The following is a 20,329-nucleotide window of genomic DNA, read 5'->3' on the forward strand; positions in this document are numbered from 1 at the left end:
CCAGGGCAGGCGCGGCTTTTATTCTAAGTGCCCTGGGAGCCTCTGAGAGGCTTGAGGCAGAGTGTTATGATGCGATTTCTATTTTTGAAAGCTCACTCTGGCCGCCCTGGAGAGCGGACTGCAGGGGCAAGCGGGCAGGGCAGGGCGGTGTGGAGGCTCTTGAGACCGTCTAGGCAAGAGGTGCCCGGGCTCGGATGAGGGCGGTGCGGGGGCTGGAATGGTCGCAGAGCTGCTCCGCATTAGCCGTGGGCCTGGGGGCCAGTGATGGAAGCCATCTGAGCCTCAGTCTCCTCATCTGTAAGAAGGCCAAGAGAGCGTGGCTGGTGTGGCTCAGTGGTTGAGCGTCGACCCATGAACCAGGAGGTCACAGTTCGATTCCTGGTCAGGGCACGTGCCCAGGTTGTGGGCTCGATCCCCGGTGTGGGGCATGCAAGAGGCAGCCGATCCAAGATTCTCTCCCGTCATTGATGTTTCTATCTCTCCCTCCCGCTCCCTTCCTCTCTGAAATCAATGAAAATATATTTTTTTTTTAAAAAAGGCCGAGAGCATCTGCCTTGGAGAATTCACTGGGAACTGATGGGTAATGACAGTTCTCACTGCGGCTTAGGGAGGGTCCGATGCAGGTGGGGGGGGGGCAGGTGGGCTGGGGCCGGAAGGGGCAGGGACTCTGCGCAGGAGCCGCCCCGCCCACGCCCCCGGCCCAGCCCCACCCTCACTGCGCTGTCTGTCCCCAGGTTTCCCCTACGAGAAGGTGGTGCAGAGGGTCCTCTACCTCCAGGTCTTGGACTACGACCGCTTCAGCCGCAACGACCCCATTGGGGAGGTGTCCATCCCCCTCAACAAGGTGGACCTGACCCAGATGCAGACCTTCTGGAAGGATCTGAAGCCATGCAGCGATGGGAGTGTAAGGCCCGGCCCGGGGGAGGGGGGGGCGTGGGGGTTGGCGGGGCAGGCGTGCTGTGGGCGGGGTGCCGATGGGCGGCCTTCCGGGGCGGGCTCCCCACCCCCCCCTGCTCACCCGCCCTGTCCCCCAGGGGAGCCGAGGGGAGCTGCTCCTGTCGCTCTGCTACAACCCCTCTGCCAACTCCATCATCGTGAACATCATCAAAGCCCGGAACCTCAAAGCCATGGACATCGGGGGCACGTCAGGTGCGGGCCTCCTGCGGCGGGGGGCGGAGGGGGAGCCCCCCCCCCCCCCCCCCCCCCGGCGGCTCGGGGACACAGGGTCATGCTGGGCGTGGACGGCGGGGTCCACGCTGTTCCCATCACCCCCACCCCCTCCCCCACCTCCAGTCCCCACTCCTCTGCCCTAGAGCCCTGGGCGCAGCAGCCTCCGGGGCAGCGTCCTCTCAGACTGTCCTTCCCAGGAGCATGGGGAAGGGACACTGCGGGGGCCTGGCTCTCTGTGGCCTCGGGCGAGACCCAGCATCTCCGGCTCGGTTTCTGCCTCCCTGTGTGCGGGAGGGCTACTCGGCGGCCAATTTCCCCCTTCCAGCTCCTCCGTCCGCGGTCCCCGACCCCCCTTGCTGAGGGCTTTCCTGACCCTCTGCCCCCGCTGCCGCCCCTGGGGGGAGATGGGCGCCCTGGGAAGCCGCCCGCTGCCGGCTGACCCTGCCCCCCTGGTGCCCAGACCCCTACGTGAAGGTGTGGCTGATGTACAAGGACAAGCGGGTGGAGAAGAAGAAGACGGTGACGATGAAGAGGAACCTGAACCCCATCTTCAACGAGTCCTTCGCCTTCGATGTCCCCACGGAGAAGCTGAGGGAGACCACCATCGTCATCACGGTCATGGACAAGGACAGGCTCAGCCGCAACGACGTCATCGGCAAGGTAGGGGTGAGGCGGGCAGGGGTCTGTCCTCACAAGACGCAGGAGGGGCGGTCAGCGAGCACAGGGCTGGGCCCTGGGAGAGAAGGGGCCACATCGGTCCGTCCCTGCCCCCTCCGGGCCTCTGAGGACGTGTGGTGCTGAGGCGCGGTCGCCAGGACAGCCAGCTGGAAAGGCAGGGGAGGAAGGCTGGCCCGGGATCCCAAAATGACCTTCAGGGAAAGGACCTCGGAGCAGCGTCCCCCAGGGTGCCATCTGCAGAGGGCGAGCCGCGTGGGGCACGTCCCACCTCCCCGGCTTTAGCTGTGTGGCCTTGGGCCAGCCCCTGGCCTCTGAGCGTCACTGCTCTCCCTTGTGAAAAATGGAGCTACTGCTCCGGGCCCTGCAGCACCCCCAGGGTGGTGTGAGGGTGCCTGAGGTCTGTCCACGTTCTCCTGGTGAAACGCGGCTGCTGCTCCTCACAGATGAGCCAGGAGGTCCCTGCCTGGCCTGGAGGTTTGCCAGGAGGTGTCTCGGTGTCATGACCCTTCCATTTTCCTGCTTTGAAACAGCTGTTGCTGTTCCGTTATGGTTTAGTGTTAGCGTGTGAGCCTGGGAGGCAGGCGGCCTGGGGCCAGGTCCCGGCCCTAACTCTGAACAGTCATCGCCTTTCCGAGCCTCGTTTCCTCCTCTTACAAGGAGTATGAGGTCCCACTGAGTATGAGGTCCCACTGTGCAACAGGCCGGCGCCCAGGCTCCCAAAGGAAGTGGGCTGACAGGGCAGGGAGGAGGGGCCTGGCCAGGTAGCTGGTCCCTGCCCGAGGAGGCCCCTTGGTCCCCATGATCCTAGGCGGCAGGGACACCCCCCCGAGGGGCAGGGACGGCGCCTGGGAATGCGCCACTGACGCGTCCTCTCCCCCCAGATCTACCTGTCCTGGAAGAGCGGGCCCGGGGAGGTCAAGCACTGGAAGGACATGATCGCGCGGCCCCGGCAGCCTGTGGCCCAGTGGCACCAGCTGAAGGCCTGAGGCGGCCAGAGGAGGCCCAGGGGCCGGGGGACCGGGCCCCCATCATGCCCGCACCACTTTATGCACAACGCCCAGCCTGGCCCCCTGCCGCGGGTGAGGGGAGGACCCTGCCGGCTCGGCCAGGGAGGGGTCCCAGAGATCATTTGGGCCCCGTTTCTAGGAAGAACCAGCCCCCTCCTCCGCCAGGCCAGCTCTGGGGGAGGGGCTGTGGGAGCCATTTTCCTGCTTTGCCCCTTTACCTTCCTGACTTGCTGATACTAAAGAAGTGGGGGAGGTCGCGAGAGCCAGATGGGCAGACGGGCAGATCCCTCCAGAGGCCCGCCAGGTGGGCACCATCCCCCGTTTTCTTTGAGGCGGTGCCTGGAGTGGAGAGAGGCCCAGGAGAGGGGAGGCCGAGGCGCTGGGCCCCGGCCTGGCCAGGGCAGTTTCAGGTGCCGGCTGGGCCCTGATTGCCAAGGACAGTACAGAGCCCTCAGGGGTGCTGGAGCCGCAGCCCTGTGTACTTGTGTTGTGTCCACCATGTGTGTATGTGTGTGCCCGCGCGTGCATGTGTGTGGGTGGGGGGCTCGTTCCCTGACCCCCTGGGGCCAGCGGTGTGCAGACTGTGCAGAGAGGGCAGGGTTTCATGGAGTGAGGCGGGGCCGGAGGCCGGAGGGGACAGTGCACTGAGCCAGGGGCAGGAGAGGAGAAGCAGGGGGGAAGGAGGGGTGGGGAAGAGGGGCAGACGCTGGGCTGAGAACAGGGCTGCCTCCAGCTGTACTCCCCCCCCCCAGGGCTTCTCTCTGTTCAGAGTTCTCCAGTAGCTCCTTCCCCAGTGACGTCATTCATCCCTTGAGCATTATTTCACACCTTTTAGGCACCTACTGTATGCATCCCATCCCGCCAGGACCCACCTGCGCCCTTCCTTCCAGACACCCTTGTTCATCCCAGATCACACAGCCCAGCCCTGCTGTCAATATTCTACCCGAGTCCTACTTTCTTCCCTTCATCTCGCTCTGTCCGTGCAGACCTGCCCCCCCACACACACACATATGCACACACTCCTCCCCTCCATCCTCCTGCTTGCTCACCTTCCCTGTCACCGTCTCTGCTTCTGCATCATCCATTCTTCTCCAGGAGCGTCTCCTCCCCTCGCCCCTGCTCCCCATCCTTCCGGGCAGCTCCTGCTCCCCTCTCAGTTCAGGGCAGGGAAGCAGGGAAAGTTCCAGGGCCCGAGAGAGGAGGAACAGCGGAGGGGTGGGGTGAGTGGAGGAGGTGGGGAGGGAAGTGGTGAGTTCGGGGGTTTCTCCGCCTCCGCTGCTGCAGATTCCGCCCCTTGGCGACAGCAGATTCCGGGTTCACCCCTGCTTAAGCCCGTGCATCCCCCCTGCTCCCCCCCGCCCGACCCCCACCCCCAGCGGGGCCCGGTATTGATACAGGACTGCTGGCCACAGCTTCCCAGCCCGGGGTCCGCAAACCGGGACCTGACATTCCCGGCACTCACCGCCAGGTGGCGCCAGGACACCGCAGTCGGTGACCGCGTTCTCGGACCAAGGCCTACCTACCCCAGACGGGGGCGGCTCCCCGGGAAAGGAGAACCCCGGACAGGGTTCCCGGTTAGGAGCGTGGCATCCGCATGGGCGTTGGGAACCACCCTCCTTGCCCCCCCCCCCTCCCCCCAGCGGGGCCGTGTGCTCCCTGCCGCAGCCGGGCCGCATTCTCGCCCGGATCACATTTTCTGACCTTGACTCACCCCTGCCCCTTGGGCGGAGGGATGGCACCCGCAGTCGGTGACTCGTGCCGTGGAGTGGAAAGTGCTCGTGTACACAACTAGTCGCCCGCACCCCTTGTAAACCCAAATGCCTCTCTAGTGTAGCTTTGCTTAAACTGGGGGACCGCCCCCAGCGGGGACGGGAGGACGGGGACTCCGGAGGCTGTGGGGGAGCCGGGAGAGGGTGCTGTCTCGACAGGTGGAGGGGTCCTGGGCCCCGGCACCCTGCGGGAGGCGAGCGGGTGAACGAGCCAGGTCCCAGGCCTGAGGGGAGGGGGGGCGGGGGGAGGGGGTGCACTAATTTGCAAAGAGTGGGCGTGGCAAACGCAGCCTTCCCCCCCCCCCCCAGCCCCACCCACTGGGTTCTCAGCCAATCACATGCAGAAAGCGTCTCCGCACGGGGTCGGTTCCCAGTCTGACCCGCCCAGGCACCCGCCTGGGGTTCCCCACGCCCCCCCGGACGCGCAGCCGGGGCGCAGGAGAGGGGCGCGCGTGGAGGGCCAAGGACCTGGTGGGCTGTCGCGGGAAGGGGCGGGTGGTCTGGGGCGAGGGCGGGGCTGGTCTGGGGAATGGGGGAACTTGAGGACGGGGGTGGGCACCGGAGCCCTGCCACCATCCCAGGACCTTGTTGGGCAAATCGCGCCCCCCTCCCGGGGCCTCAGTTTCCCCACCTGTAAAATGATGGTAACAATACTTCACCTACCTCACAGGGGAGGTTGTGAGGCCGCCGCCACCGGGGGGTCCGGGCGGGGGACGGGGAGGGGCCACCCGTGAGCAGACAGTTACTGCAGCCGAAGCCGGCCCGCTGCCCTCCCCCGGAGCCTGTCTCCTCCGCTGCGCCCCAGGCCCCTTTCGGAGCGTCGTCCGTCTTCGTGCGCCCCTAGACTTAGTCGTTCTCTCGTCCAGGTTCCCTTCCTTGTGACCGTCTCCCCAGGGCGCCGCTGTGCAAACCCCACCGCCCAGGTCCTCGCGCCTGCCCACCGGTGCCAGACACCAGGAAAACAGCCACAAAAACGCCCGGGGGGCCCCGGACCCCCAACCCGGCTGGGCCCAGGGGTTGGGGCTGGTAGCCGTTGTTTGTGTTGTGTTGGAGTCCTTGAGCGCAAGTGTTTTATAAAAAAAAAATAACCACAAAACAAAAACCCACTGTCACAAAAAAAAAAAAATGCAGTGAAGAGAGATGGAGAAAAACCGAAGGAAAACAAAACAAAAAAAAGGAAAAAAGAACCATACAACAACTCTCCACCACACGCACCCTCTAAGCCAGCAAGACTTCCTCTTTGCAAAATCATATTTTTGTGGGAAGGGGCCCCGCTGTTGTGGCGCGGCCCATTCCGATTAATAAAGGATCGTGGAAAAGTAGGGCCTTGGCTGTTTCCTCCGTGGGTCCCAGCCCTCCCTCGCCTCCCAGGGGAGGAGGCAGTGGGGTGAGGGGTGGGGAGCCCGGGCCTCGGAGTCTCCCTCATCTTGTCACCTTGGCGATGAGGCCCTTGGACCCGTCCTCAGATCTAGCATATCCGCCCTCGCTGCCCGGGAGCAGGGAGCAGCTGCTCGGGACCCAGGCCTGAAGCCCGCTTGTTAGGAGTGGAGTCACCCTGAGGTCTGAGGGGCCCCCTGTAGCTCCCCTAGTCCAACACCCCCACCCCCACCTCCCAGGGAGCCCTCACCACCCTCCAAGGCGGGTCAGGCAAACCCAAGGGGCCCCGACCTCCCGCACTGCCGCCCGCACTCTCCCACTCGCTGGGCCGCGTGTTCAGGTCAGTGGCTCCTTCCCGGCCCGAGGAGCTCGCGCCCCGGCGGCTGGGCCTGTGGCTTCTCGCCGCCCTTTCTGGTTTAATCCTTTCGGGTTAGAAAAGTCTCTCCAACCCAAAGAGCCAGTGGCCAGCCCAGCCCGAGGGATCGGGCCAGGGCCCTGGCCACTGTGGCGAGCCCTTTCCTTCCTGCCCTCGGGACCACAGAGGAGCGATGACCATCCAGCCGCCCCTCCCCAGGCCGCCAGGGACACAGCGCCTGTCGCTCTCAGGGCACCTCAGGAGGACGGTGCTACCCCTGTTACGGGCACGAGGGAGTGAGGGCCCTCGGTTGTCACGTGTCCACCCCCGAGGGAGGGGGGCCATCACGCCCCCTGCTCCCCGGCCCCTGGCCAGCAGCTGCGTCCTGCACACTGAGATCCCCACGGGAAGCCGCACACCCTCTCCCTACCCACCATGTCTGGCAGCCTGAGTAAACGCCGGTTAAAAGGTGGTGGTTTCTTTCTTCTTCTGATCTCTGCCCCGGAGATCGGAGGGGGCCCGAGGGTCAGGTAAGTAGCTCAGAGGGCCCCTTCCCCGGAGCTCTGTACGGGGAGATGGCCCCGGGAACCAGCCTACAGCAGGGACAGCTCGCCAGCCGAGGGGACAGCCTCCCGCCATGGGCTCCGGGCCTCCTCCTGGACTTCCTGCCTCGTTCTCCTGCCTCCATGTCGTTAGACCCCTTGTTATCCACACAGATGGGCCCTTCCCTCCCCGTGCCGGTCCACTGCCCCCTGGGGCTCTCTCCTGAGTCCCTCCTGGGCTTGGCACGCCATCCTGGGCTGCCTCTGCTCCCCCAGCTCCCCACGGAGACACCCCGAAGGGCGATGCTTGACCGCACTGTGCCCCGGCCCTCGGCTCCTCTACCGTCTGCCTCCCTGGAAGGTGCCCCACACCCTGTGTTCGTGTCCTGTGTGTATGTGTCTGTTGTGTCTCGTTTAGCTTGTGAGCCCCCTGGGCAGGGACCCCTGTCTGAATCCGTGTTCCGTGTGCACCCCTGGGTGCGCTAATAAATGTCCATCCAGAACCACATGCCACGTGTCTTGCGGAAGCGCCAGGACAGATGCTGAGCAGGCGCCTGGGAGGCCTGGGAGGCAAGGGGGTGGCTTCTGGGCAGGGTCCTGTCCCAAGCGCCCTGTTCTGCTTGCCCAAGCCCCTGACGGGGGGCAGGAAGAGGGGGTGGCGTGACAAAGCCAGGAGAGGGGTCCCCCTCCCCCCTCTCTGCTGCTCTGGGGAGGGGGGCTCCAGGAGGGAAGACTGACAACTACCACTCATCCCACACCCAGACCTGCCTGCCAGCCAAGGCCAGAGGGGACCTCCGGCAGGACTGAGCTCTGGGTTAGGAGGCCCAGCACCCATTTATGGGCAAGTCCCTCCCTCCCTGGGCCACAGCTCTGCTCTCGTCCCCACTGCCTGTCCTCCTGCTCTCATGCCGACTCCCTTGGCCTCTGCCCTCATGCCTGGCACAACCACAACTCCTCCAAGGCCCTCCTGACCCCCCCTCCACCTCACCCCCGGGGCCCACGCACTGCTGACTGCCCCGCACAACTCCCGGAACTGCAGACACAGTGGTTTACAAGTGGCCCCTCCAAAATCATCCCCCTCCTCCCGCTCCCCGGAGGGAGGCACAGGCAGCTAGGTGTGGGGGAGGGGCCCTAGGACTCCTCACACAGTGCTCTCTTCATCACCGAGGGGAGCTAGCTGTCCTGCCCAGCTGCTGTCCTGGCAACAGCCCCTCCCTACCCGGGTCTCCCCCATTTCCTCAGGGAGACAAGCCCTCCGAGTGCTCTCCAGCTGTGCACCAGCCCCCACTTGAAGCAAACCCTACCTCCCCAAGGAGCTGGCTCAAGCCAGGGGCCCGCCCAGGGCGGCCCAGGGGACTCACCCCGGGCCTTTGCCCAACCTGGAGCTCTCGAGTGAGTGCAGCAGGGAAAGAGTTACAGGGAAACAGACCAGAGAGAGTAGAGGAAGAGGGAGAAGAGGAAGGGGAAGAGGGAGGAGAGGAAGAGGGAGAAGAGGAAGGGGAAGAGGAGAGGAAGAGGGAGAAGAGGAAGAGGAAGGACACCGGGGCTCACAGTGCCAACAGTTACTCGTGGTGACGGTGGCTGCCCCGCACCCTGCTCCCCGACATCCAAGATTTGCATAAAGGGGAGGTAGACGAACAGGTTGCATAGTTCCTGAGCTGCAGTCGGATCTAAAATAGCCCACCTCCTGTGTGCAAATGGAGAAACTGAGGCCCAGGTCGGGGGGGCGCTGTGACTTTCTCAAGGTCACCCAGTCAACAGACCTAGGACTGGAACCCAGCCTTCTGATGCCAGGACCAGGGGCATTCCCCCCGGTGCCATGACACGGGTCACGGGGTCAGAGGACATTCTTGCCGGCTGCCACCCCTACCCCACCCGTGGGGCCTGAGGCCTCATGTCCTTCCTCTAAGTTCCCAGGCCCCGAGAAGGCCCACTGGCCTTGAAGGAGCCACACAGGGTGAGCGTGGGGACCTGAAGAGCTCTAGGAGGGACCAGGTCTGCAGCAGCCCCGGACCCCTCTTCCTCCTTAAGCAGGAGGCAGCCCCCAAGTTCCCCCCACCCCCCGCTTTCTGTTCGTCACTCTCACTGGCAAGCTGACTGCTCCAGACCCTCCCCAGCCTCCTCCCAACCTAGGCCCAGCCCAGTGGCCAGCAGAGCTGCTGGGCCAGGCCTGACCTTTGGGCTTGGTATGACATCAGCCCGGTCACCATGGTGATGGTGGCCTAGCAGCATCTCATGGGAGATGGGCCTCTAGGCTTGAAGCTTTACCACTTTCTTCCTTTCTTTAAAGTTTTTTTTTTTCCTGAACAAGGAGGGGAGAAAGTAAAACCATAACCGGATAAAAAGAAACTAAGAGGGAAAGACAGAGGAAGAAGGGAGCTGGAAGGAGGGAAGAACGGAGTCTCAGAGGGGGAAGGAGCGGGGGGGGGGGGGGGGGGGGGGGAGGTCAGTGCAGCGAAGGAATTGAGAAAGGCCAGCCCAGCCTGAGGAAGATTCAGGAACATCTCAGGTGTCCGGGAACCTGAGCATTAACCTGGAGAAGACCGAGGAAGGGCGGCGTAGCTGGGGGCAGGGAGGCACAGAGTAAGACACAGCGAGGCCAGCCGATGGGAGAGCCTTGAGCAGCCAAAGCCTTTGGGCTTGTTCCCCAGACAGGAGACGGCCGTTGGCCGGGCGTCTCGCTGGAGCTGAGGCACAGGACAGAGGGCAGTGCCAGAGGGAGCCAGGGCCCCGCAGCAGTGGGACCCGGTGCCCCCAGGGCTTATAAATAAACAGGCGCGGGGAGATGCACATTCTTTCTCCAAGAAATGTAATTTGCTTGCAGCCGGTTTTTTTCTTCTTCCTAAAGAAACCACCACCACCACGTGGGGCCCCGGGCCCCTGACAGTGTCCCTGAGTGTCCCTGGCCCCGCCCGCCCCGCCCATGCCCATTATTGCTCGGATGGGAAAGATCTGGCCCCTGGAATGGCAGAGTGCGGCGCCCCTCCTCACCCACTTGAGGCTGTCCCTGGTGACGGAGTAGAGGCACACAGTGCTCGTCCCATGCCCCGAGCCGCGCCGTGCCAGCCACCCTGCCTGTGCCCATTTAAGGGAATGGAGAGTGCAGGCGGTGGGAAAGGCGCTAGGCCGCCTCCCAGCCCCGCACCGCTCTCCGCAGTGCAGGAGGCCTCCAGGCAGAGTGGCTGCTTGTCAACCTTGACAGCTGGGAGGCTCAGGCGGGGGAGGGAGCAGCCGGATTCCAGGCACAAGCTGGGAGGAGAGAACTGGGTAGAAGGCAGAGGTGCAGACCCTGCCTCCTGAGCCCCGCTTCCCCATACAAATTGGGGGGTGGGGGACTGGGGAGGGAGGTATGTCCAATGCGCCCCGGTGGAGGGGCGAGGGCAGCTGCGGCGTGTGGGCCCCAATCCCAGTTTCCCGCTTCTGTCCTGGGAACCGGCCGGCCGCTGCAGGCCTCTGCCCGGGCCAGGCCCGCCTCCCAGGGCAGACCTGCCTCACCGCAGTGGCCCCTCCAGAGGCGGGGGCTCCTGCACCAGAAAGGCGGCCTAGGAGGGCCAAACTCCAGGAGCGGGGAGGGCGGTGGCCCCCTGGGCGCCCGGCTCAGCCACGTGCTGGTTCCACGGACAGCAGCGGCCCCTTTCCAGGAGGAAGCTGGCCTCTCTACTGTGCTGTCAGTGCCGCTCTCAGGGCCGGACACAGGCACAGGGGGCTGGCTGGAGCCCGTGCCTCCGGGTCTGAGGACCGCCCAGGACTGTCTGAAGGTGGCCCCCAGGCCTGCCTGTTCCCCGCCACTCCCCCAAAGTGGCCCCTGCTCTGCCCACCGCTCCCACGGAGCTTCCCAGAGCCCCTCCTCCCAGAGCGGCCGAAGTCCATCACCCAGAGTACAGGCTCAGGTGCCCAGTCCTGGAGCGGCGTCCAGGGAGCGCAGGCTGCCCCCAGGGGGCCCCAGGGCCCGGGAGCCCCCGCCCCCGATGAGCAGGTCCTCTTCCTCGTCATCCTCGAAGGCCCGAGCCGGGCGCCGGGGCGGCCGCCGGGGGACGGGCTCGTCGCGCTCGGCCATGCGCTCCACGGCGCCCTCGCCCACGAGGAAGACGGTGTCGGCGACGCGTGGCGGCCCGGTGACCGGGTTGTGGTCGTAGGAGAAGACGCGCAGGGAGCGCAGCGGGCGCAGGTCCGGGAAGCCGCCCAGGCGGTTGCGGTCCAGGTCGAGGATGTGCAGGCGGCCCATGCGCAGCAGCGGGGGAGGGAACTCCTCGAAGCGGTTGCCGTAGAGCCAGAGGCCACGCAGGCCCGTCATGCGCGGCAGGTCGGCGGGCAGCGCGCGCAGCCGGTTGTCGCCCATCTGCAGCGACTGGAGCGCCCCCAGGCGCAGCAGCGGCCGCGGGAAGCGCCGCAGGTAGTTGCCCTCGATCCAGAGGCAGCGCAGGCTCTGCAGCTGGGCGAAGTCGCCGGGCAGCGCCAGCAGCCGGTTGCCGCCCAGGTAGAGGCGCGCGAGGCGCGGCAGGCGGCACAGGCCGTCGGGCAGGCGCTCCAGCTTGTTGAAGTCGAGCGCCAGGATGCGCAGCTCGCGCAGCTCCTCGATCTCCTCGGGCAGCTCGCGCAGCCCCGTGCCGCTCACGTACAGCTTCTCCAGGCGGCTCAGCGTGCACACGGCGCTGGGCAGCCGCCGCAGCCGCCGCCCGCTCAGCTCCAGCTGCTGCTCGCCGTGGCGCAGCTGCTCCTCCGCGTCCGACGGCAGCTCGTCCAGGGTGGACTCGGCGATGCCCATGGTCACGGGCCCCGACCGGGGCCACTGCCGCCGCCGCCGCCGCCGCCGCCGCTCGGCATCGCTCCGCCCTGGTCGCCCCCTTGTCTCCCCGACGGGACCGAGGCCGCCTCGGCTCCGGGGGGCCCCCCGCCCCGGCCTGCCCCTGCGCCGGGAGGGGGGCCGTGCGCGGCCGAAAGGAGGCACCCGCTTGGAGCCCAGCCGCGGGGCGCTGCGCTCGGAGGCTCGCCCTCTGGCCTCCCCGGCTCCCGACGCCGGCGGACTGGCTCGGGTTAGCTCTGACTCGCAGCTAAGCGACCCGTCGCCCTGGCAACCCCCGACGCGGCTGCCAATGAGGCAGAGGGAGGGCGGGGCGGGGCGGGGCCAAGGAGCTACGGGGGCCGGGGGCCGGGCGCCGGCCAGCGCGGGCCGAGGGAACCCCAGGTCCGCGCCTCCCGAGCCCGGCGTTATGCGGACACAGACCCGCTCGCCGACGCTCTACCGTCGCCGCGAGCCGTTCGGTTGGCGGTCATTTGCTCCCAGATCGGCAAGTCCGGGAAGAAGGGACCGAAGACCAGGAAACGCCGGCGCGCACACCCGGACTCTGGGCACGTGGTTCTGGAGAAGGGACTGAGGACTGCGGTCGCCGCCGGCCCCTTCGGTACCGCCGCACGCGACTAGCTTCCCCGCGAGGGTCCCTACGGGACAGTGCCACCATCTGGCCCTTCTCAGGGTGGGTCACACCGGAGGACTTTCGGGGACTCGGAGCCTGGCTCCGCCCCGTCCGCGCCCGGGACACCCGCCTCGCCCCGCAGGCTCCTCCGTGGTGCGCTCGCACGCTGCCTCCTGCCACGTCCCCCTGCGGTGCTCAGTGTGTGCGTGGACGGAGGATGGGGCCCCCAGCGCCTCTGAGCGCCACCCGCCAGGACCACTTTCACTCCGGGACTCTGCCTGGTGCGCATGCTCCCACCACAGCCCGGCCGCCTTCCCCAGCCTCTCCCGCCCCTTCGGAGCCCTCCTGCCAAGGCTCGGGGCAGGAAGGCGCGCTCCCCTGGGTTGCGAACCTGCGTGTGCCCAGCACTCCTGGCACGGAACCCTGGCGACGTGCTGTGGGGTAGGTATCCTCTGTACCCCAATCTTAAAGATGACGGAAGGGGCTCTGAGAGGCTTGATGAGCTGAGTGACTTGCCCAAGGGCACCCCACCGGCTGGGGAGTGGCTGGGGGTTGAGACCAGGTGGTGTGTGGCTCTGCGGCCTGTGCTCCTGGCCATGGACCAATAAGTGGAACAATAACTGCGCCTCCCACAGTGGAGCCTCTCACCTGGTGCCAAAGGCCTTGTTCATCCCATAGGAGTGATGAGGAAAGTGCCCCCGGGGATCAGGCATGGGCCTCCTCTGTCTGTGTGACCTTGGGACTGGCTGAAGGCGCACACCTCGGGGCAGCACCCTGCTCTTGGACCGCCCCCACTCTATCCCCACTGCAGGCCCAGACAGAGGGGCTCCAGGGCAGAGGGCAGTGGCAGGGGACGTCAGGACAAGAGCCACGCTCCCTGCCACATGAGCTCCGCAGGCAGGCAGGGAGTGTGTGTCCCCTGCTGGCGCGGGGCCTGGCTCATTGTAGGTATTCAGTGACATGTTTTGCATACAGTGACATGCATGGATCACATATGTGTACAGGTTTTTCTTAAATATATTTTTATTGATTTCAGAGAGGAAGGGAGGGAGACAGAAACATCAGTGATGAGAGAGAATCATGGATCGGCTGCCTCCTGCACGCCCCCTACCAGGGGGATCGAGCCCACAACCGGAGCACATGCCCTTGATCGGAATCGAACCTGGGACCCTTCAGACCGCAGGCTCTATCCACTGAGCCAAACCGGCCAGGGATACAGTTTGAGCTTTGACAGATGTGAACACCCGTGTAGTATGGCCGCCACTCAGAGTCCCCTGGTGCCTCTTACCGTCAACTCCCACCTCCCAGGGGCAGCCATGGTCCTGACCTCTATCATCGCGGATCAGTGAGGCCTGTTCTTGGGTTTCATATAAATGAAATTATTCAGTGTGTACTCCTGCTCCTGACTTCTGTTGCTCAGCTACTCCTCGTAGGTGTGGGATAAATAGCAGTGGTAACAGGCTAGGGGTGTCGGGGTGACAGGGGACACAGAGGCAGGTATTGCCGGAGCGAGGGCCAGCCAGGGACCCCCATCTTGGGATGGAAACTGATGAGATGCAGACAGGACCTCGGAAGGAGGGAGGGGCCCCAGGCAGAGGGTGAGCGCAGCCCAGACACCAGAGCTGGGGTATGGGAGGGTCTGAGCCTTAGCCAGAGGGGCTTCTCACTCCTTCCAGACTCACCCAAGCCCCCATTCAACACTCGCCCTTCTACTGCTTTGGGAGAACTTCCCGGAAGAAGCAAGCGGAGGAAAACCCAGCCAGGCTGATGGATAAGGCTGAGCACCTCCCCCACCCCCACCCCACCCCCTGCTGCCCCTCAGACAGATTCCCCCTGAGGGAACATCCGCTGTGGAGGAGGAAGCCCAGCCAGCCCCCCTCGCCACATGCTCGGAGCTGGCACTCCGCGGGCTCTGCCTGCGCGGGCAGGAGCCACATGCCCTGCCCGTCCGGCACCCGCCTGGCCGAGCGTCCTGGGTTCCAGGGCACGGGACGGCCCTCTCCTTTCTTCCAGTCTTTGTCTTGCTTCGATGCTGTACCTTCGCCTCCCACCAGGCCCTCCTCGGCGGGTACAGGTAAAATGTGCTGGCTTCCGGCCCACGCAGGCTGGCAGCGGGCAATCTCGCTGATGAATCACGCTGGCACTGCTGGTGCCCAGTTCTTGTTGAGGCGTCACTAATGGATTAGCTCCATCCCCAGCACGGGGCCTCTCAGCCTTTTCCCACTCCCCAGGACGCAGGAAACTGAGGCCCAGGGAGGGGGCGGGGGGGGGGCCCACAGCTATAGGAGTGGGCCCAGACTCTGCCAGCCTCTGCCCATTCTCCCGCGGCACCTGCCCGGAGTCCAGGTCCCTCGGGTCCCCAGAAACCGCCTCACCATCCCCGATCAGAAGCCGTAACGCCCTGCCTACCTCCAAGCCTGTATTTTGTTCAAGAAATTTGATGCGCAGACAAGAACAAAGCTCTCGGTGACACACACCCCGTGCCTGTGCCGGGCATTGACGACCGCACACATTTTGTCACACTCACTTTAAATCCACTTTCTTTTCTATGAGCAGGAAGGACACAGCACATGTAATATAGAAGCCCCCTTTGCCTTCCCTCCCGTGTCCCCACACGCCCCCACCCTCACCCGCGCACCCTGGCAAGGCTTCCTCTGGCTCCTACTCCCCTCTGTGGGGCAGGACCTGTGGCTGCTGAGACCTGAGTGAGGTCATGGAATGTTAGCATGCCGGGGCCTTAGCAGGCAGGGATGTGAGCCGGTTAGAGCCGGCCGTGAAGGGTCAGGGGGAGAGGGGGCTCAGCTCCCAGGAGACCACAGGCTCTGCTGGATGTCTGCAGGAAGCTGGGGGCCTCATCCCTGGGAAACACAGGTGGCAGGACCCCCCCCCCCCCCCATGATGTCACAGTTCCCACGGGTTCCTGGTCTCCTGGGGACCTCGTCCCAGTCCTTCATTTGGCAAAAAAAGGAACGTGGCAATGCCCTTCATGCCATGCCCCTCCTCCCTGCACCCCCGGACGCCAGGCCTCGCCTGCCGGCAGGTATTCATTCACCAAACAGCATGGCCCTGCTCGTGTGGCCACACAGGGGCGGTGACTATGAACGTGGACATATTAATAGACCCGAAACCATGCCTCTGCGGGACTCCCATTCCCGAGAGTGGAGATAATCAACAAGAGGCATGTCCCACTGTGTCAGGCATCGATCAGGCTGTGGGGGAAGGAACGCAGGAAACAGAGAGGCCTGAGGGCCCTACGGAAACAGGAGTGGCCGCGAGCCCTCAGGACAGGCTGGCATTTGAGCAAAGCCGGAGGGAGGAGAGGGAGAGGCCAGGCAGACAGATGTCCGGGGCACGAGTTCCAGGACAGGGGGTGGCAGTGCCGAGACCCCGGGCAGGAGTGTGCCGGGAGCCCTGGTGCCACAAGGAGCCCAGGCAGCGGGGAGATGGCAGAGAGAGGAAGTCTTGGGGGTGGGGGGGTTGCCGAGGGCCTGTGGCCTTTGTGAAGGCTTTGGCTTTGACCTCTGGTGAGAGATCACTGGGGAATTTGAACAGAGGAATGGCCTGATCTGACATACATCTTAACAGGATCCCTGCGGCTGCTGCTGCAAGGAAGGGGTGTGTGTGCATGTGCATGTGTGTGTGTGCATGTGTGTGTGTGCGTGTGTGTGTGTGTGTTGGGGAAAGGCGTTTGTCCAACTCGTACCCCTCCACACGGTAATCTGGGCCCTCTTCCGCACAGTAAGGAGGCTCCATGTATGTGTGGGATAAAGGAACTTCATTTCCTGACCACATTGGCCAAGCAGGTGCTTAAGTTCCCCTGCTCCACAGGTGAGAAAACCAATTCAATGAATTCAAGTAGCTCACCCTAGCCGGTGTTGCTCAGTGGGTAGAGCGTTGGTCTGAGGACTGAAGGGTCCCAGGTTCGATTCCGGTCAAGGGCACAGGCCTGGATTGCAGGCTCGACCCCCAGTAGGGGGTGTGCAGGAGGCAGCCGATCAGTGATTCTCATCATTGATGTCTCTCTCTCTTTCTTCCTCTCTGAAATCAATAAAAAAATTTATTTTTGAAAAAGAAGGTAAATAGCTTGATCAAGGTCACACAGCTGGTAAGGGCAAGGCCAGGATCCAAACCCAATCCATCTTATTGCAAAGCCCGGACTTCCATCGCTCGGGCAGGAGAAATTAAAGAGGCCACCCCGGATGCCCGTGCTCGCCCTCGTCCTGCAAAGATTTCCAGAACTGCCCTGCTTGGACATTCTGACCCCAAGCCCAGGACGCAACGTGTCTGCCCAGCTGGGAGCATCCTAGAACCCGCAGAGCCAGCCTCGGAACCCCAAAGCAGACGCAGGAAGGCAGAGCAGAGGGCCCAAGGCCAGGGTCCGCCTAGGGCTGTGATCTGGGCTCAGGGTCTGCCCATTAGCAAGTTGCAGGCACTGCCTGGGCCACCACTGGCCCGGAGCCCTTCACACACAGCCAACCAAGCTCACGAGGCTGGCTCAGCCACTGCCACCCTGCGCCCCAGGCCCCCGAGAAACTGGAGGCTACCGACACCCTGGGGATCACATTCCCCGAAACCAGAGCTCCTGAGAGCGGCCTGGCTGGTCTGCTGAAAGCTGAGAGTCCTGCCCAGCCCTCCAGGGACACAGAGCTGGAGCAGCAGAGGCCAGGGAGTGACGCTGACTTGGGTCCGGACACGCCTCCATGCGGGACACGCCTCCATGCGACACGCCTCCATGCCAGGAACACATCTCCATGCGGGACACACCTCTATGCGGGGGACATGCCTCCATGAGGGGACACGCCTCCATGCGGGACAGGCCTCCATGCGACACGCCTCCATGCCAGGAACACATCTCCATGCGGGACACGCCTCCATGCGGGGGACACGCCTCCATGCGGGGGACATGCCTCAATGTGGGGGACATGCCTCCATGCGGGACACTCCTCCATGCAGGACACACCTCCATGCGGGACACGCCTCCATGCAGGACATGCCTCCATGCAGGACACGCCTTAATGAGGGACACGCCTCAATGAGGGACACACCTCCACGCCCAGGACACGCCTCCATGCGGGGACAGAAACTTGACCGTCCTAATGAGTTCTGAGAGGCCTCCATGTTCCAAAGTGAGTTCTGACACGATGGCTCCTTCCTCTGGGAAGAGACCACAGTGGGCACAGCTGGCCGCTGCCCTCACACCTTCCTGGGCCTGTGGCCAAGTTCAAGCTGGGTCTTCTGCTCCAAGACCACAGACCCAGGTCCTGCCATGACCGCCAAGGACTTGCCTGGTCTGGTCCCCCTCCCTGTGGCAGGGGCAGCCGAGAGCCACAATCTCTGTCTTCCCGGGCACCAGCAGGCTGATGCGGTTGGACCCTGGGCTGAGCACGGGAAGTAGCACATGCCACGTTCATGCACAACCTCCCACCTTTATCTTCTGCAGGGTCAACGGTGAGCACGAGCTGGACCCCTGAGTCACCATGTGGAGATGAGCTATCTGACCCACATTAGACTGTGAAGCAAATGAGAAATAAATGTTAACATATTCAGCCATTTTTTAGAATTTAAATTCTTTATTGTTTTTTTGGTGTGTTTTTTTTTATGTTACTTTTTTAAAATATATTTTATTGATTTTTTACAGGGAGGAAGGGAGAGGGATAGAGAGTTAGAAACATTGATGAAAGAGAAACATCGATCAGCTGCCTCCTGCACACTCCCCACTGGGGATGTGCCTGCAACCAAGGTACATGCCCTTGACCGGAATCGAACCTGGGACCTTTCAGTCCACAGGCTGATGCTTTATCCACTGAGCCAAACCGGTTAGGGTGTAAATTCTTTATTGTTTAAAGTATTACATGAGTCTCCTTTTCCCCCCATTGACCTCCCCCAGCTGCTCCCACCCCCCAGCACATGCCCTCACCCCCTACTGTCTGTGTCCATTGGTTATGCTCATATGCATGCACACAAGGCCTTTGGTTGATCTTTTCCCCCTACCCCCCACCTTCCCTCATAGGTTGCACAGTCTGATCAATGCTTCTGTGTCTCTGGTTCTATTTTTGTTCATCAGTTTATGTTGTTCATTATATTCCACAAATGAGTGAGATCATGTGATATTTATCTTTCTCCGACTGGCTTATTTCACTTAGCATAATGCTCTCCAGTTCCATGCATGCTGTTGCAAATGGTAAGAATTCCTTCTTTTTTCAGCAGAATAGTATTCCATTGTATAGAATGGAATTGTATAGATATACCTCCATTTTCTAATCCACTCATCTGCTGATGGGCACTTAGGCTGTTTCCAAATCTTAGCTATGGTAAATTGTGCTGCTATGAACATAGGGGTGCATATATCCTTTCTGATTGGTGTTTCTGTTTTCTTGGGATATATTCCTAGAAGTGGGATCACTGGGTCAAATGGAAGTTCCATTTTTAATTTTTTGAGGAAACTCCATACTGTTCTCCACAGTGGCTGCACCAGTCTGCATTCCCACCAGCACTGTAAGAGGGTTCCTTTTTCTCCGCATCCTCACCAGCACTTGTTTGTTGATTTGTTGATGAACATATTCAGCCATTTAGACTTAAGGATTGTTTGTTACAGAATCATCCCAGACTGACCAAGACATTTTCTCTCAGTTTCTCAAATGCACCAGCTTCGTTCCACCCCAGGACCTTTGCACGTGCTGGCCCCTCTTCTTCCCGCTGTGCTTGGCTCACATGGCTTATCCCTTACCATTTCAGTTGAAACCTCCCTCTCTCAGAGAATCCTTCCGGATCTCTTCCAGCGCGCCAAGCTCTCATGTTATACATTCTTGAAGTCCCACATTTCTCCTTCAAAGTACTTATTCCAATTGTCTATATTAATAAAAGTGTGATATGCTAATTAGACTGGACATCCTTCCGGATGACCTTCTGGATGAAGCTACAGGGGAGGAGGTGCCGAGGCAGAGGCAGCCGCCACAGCGGCGGGGGCCAAGCCCCTTGCACGAATTTCGTAATTAACTAAGTTCATATTATTTGAAGGCTGTTTCCTCTGTACTAAGATACAAGCTCCGTGAGGGGAGGGACGGTGTTCAGTGATGTGCCATGTACCCGGCCCGGTGCCTGCCGCCTGGCACCTCCTCAGCCAGCATGTGCCGAAGGAGCGAGCAGAGCCTCTGTCCCGCAGGTTCTCCGGGGCGTCTGGTCCACCTGAGCTGCTCACGCACCCGCCCGGGACCTCCGTTCTCACCTCTAAAGGGTGAATCTGAAGTGGGATTAGGATGCAGTGAGCAGGGACCTTGCCCCGGGCACGGAATGTAAGGGGCGGCAAAAAACAACAACACAATATCTCAGTAATCAGGATAAAGAATAGTTTCATGTAACAAAGGTGGGTCAGCGCCGGTGCTGTGAGGGGCCGTATTGGAGTCCGTGGCACAAGGAGAGATCAGTAGTACTAATTCTGTCTGTAAAGTTTTTATGCTTTGGCCCGGCCGGCGTGGCTCAGTGGTTGAGCATCGACCTATGAACCAGGAGGTCACGGTTCGATTCCGGGTCAGGGCACATGCCCAGGTTGTGGGCTCCATCCCCAGTGGGGGACGTGCAGGAGGCAGCCGATCCATGATTCTCTCTCATCATTGATGCTTCTTTCTCTCTCTCTCTCTCCCTTCCTCTGAAGTCAATAAAAATATTTGGGGGAGAAGAAGTTTTTATATTTGTTTATCATCGTTTTTTTGTATTTTTTCGATTTTTTTTAATGGTTGCATTAAGCTTTTTTTAAAAAAAAAAAAAATCTGGATTACTTGTTTTTTGACACTTCAAATTTTGTGCCTGGGAAAGTGCCCGGCTCACCCCACCGTGGTCCTGGCCCTGGAATGGATGTGATCACCCTCTCCGGGAAGGGTTATCATGAAGATGACCGGGGCCTGGGTGTCACCACTGTGAGATGTGAACTGATGCTCCACCCTGCACAGTGTCCTGGTCCCCACGGGCCTCCCCTCTCCCTATGTCCCGCTCTCCGAGGGAAACTCGGAACAAAGTCAGA

General features: G+C 62.3%; 2 protein-coding genes across 5 annotated transcripts in view; one reads left to right on the plus strand and one right to left on the minus strand.

Annotated features, from left to right (window-relative positions):
- Positions 1–5,155, plus strand: part of SYT7 (synaptotagmin 7) — a 56,050-nt gene extending 50,895 nt beyond the window's left edge. For 2 of the 4 annotated variants that reach the window (XM_070427212.1, XM_070427213.1), the window contains 4 exons: positions 735–904; positions 1,035–1,149; positions 1,631–1,830; positions 2,730–5,155. In XM_070427212.1, coding sequence (XP_070283313.1) covers positions 735–904; positions 1,035–1,149; positions 1,631–1,830; positions 2,730–2,834 — 590 coding nt within the window. In that variant the 3' untranslated portion in view covers positions 2,835–5,155. The remainder of the gene's footprint in view (positions 1–734; positions 905–1,034; positions 1,150–1,630; positions 1,831–2,729) is intronic. The other 2 variants (XM_070427214.1, XM_070427215.1) reach the window with 1 other exon arrangement.
- A 4,551-nt stretch (positions 5,156–9,706) lies between these two features.
- Positions 9,707–11,905, minus strand: LRRC10B (leucine rich repeat containing 10B). Its single transcript, XM_070426364.1, has one exon. It carries the CDS (start codon positions 11,661–11,663, stop codon positions 10,785–10,787), a length of 879 nt encoding a protein of 292 aa, XP_070282465.1. The 5' UTR covers positions 11,664–11,905; the 3' UTR covers positions 9,707–10,784.
- Between the last annotated feature and the right edge of the window lie 8,424 nt (positions 11,906–20,329).

This window comes from Myotis yumanensis, unplaced genomic scaffold (assembly GCF_028538775.1).
Source record: "Myotis yumanensis isolate MYYU_CA2020_CCGP unplaced genomic scaffold, mMyoYum1.0.hap1 SCAF_10, whole genome shotgun sequence".
Classification (NCBI taxonomy): domain Eukaryota; kingdom Metazoa; phylum Chordata; class Mammalia; order Chiroptera; family Vespertilionidae; genus Myotis; species Myotis yumanensis.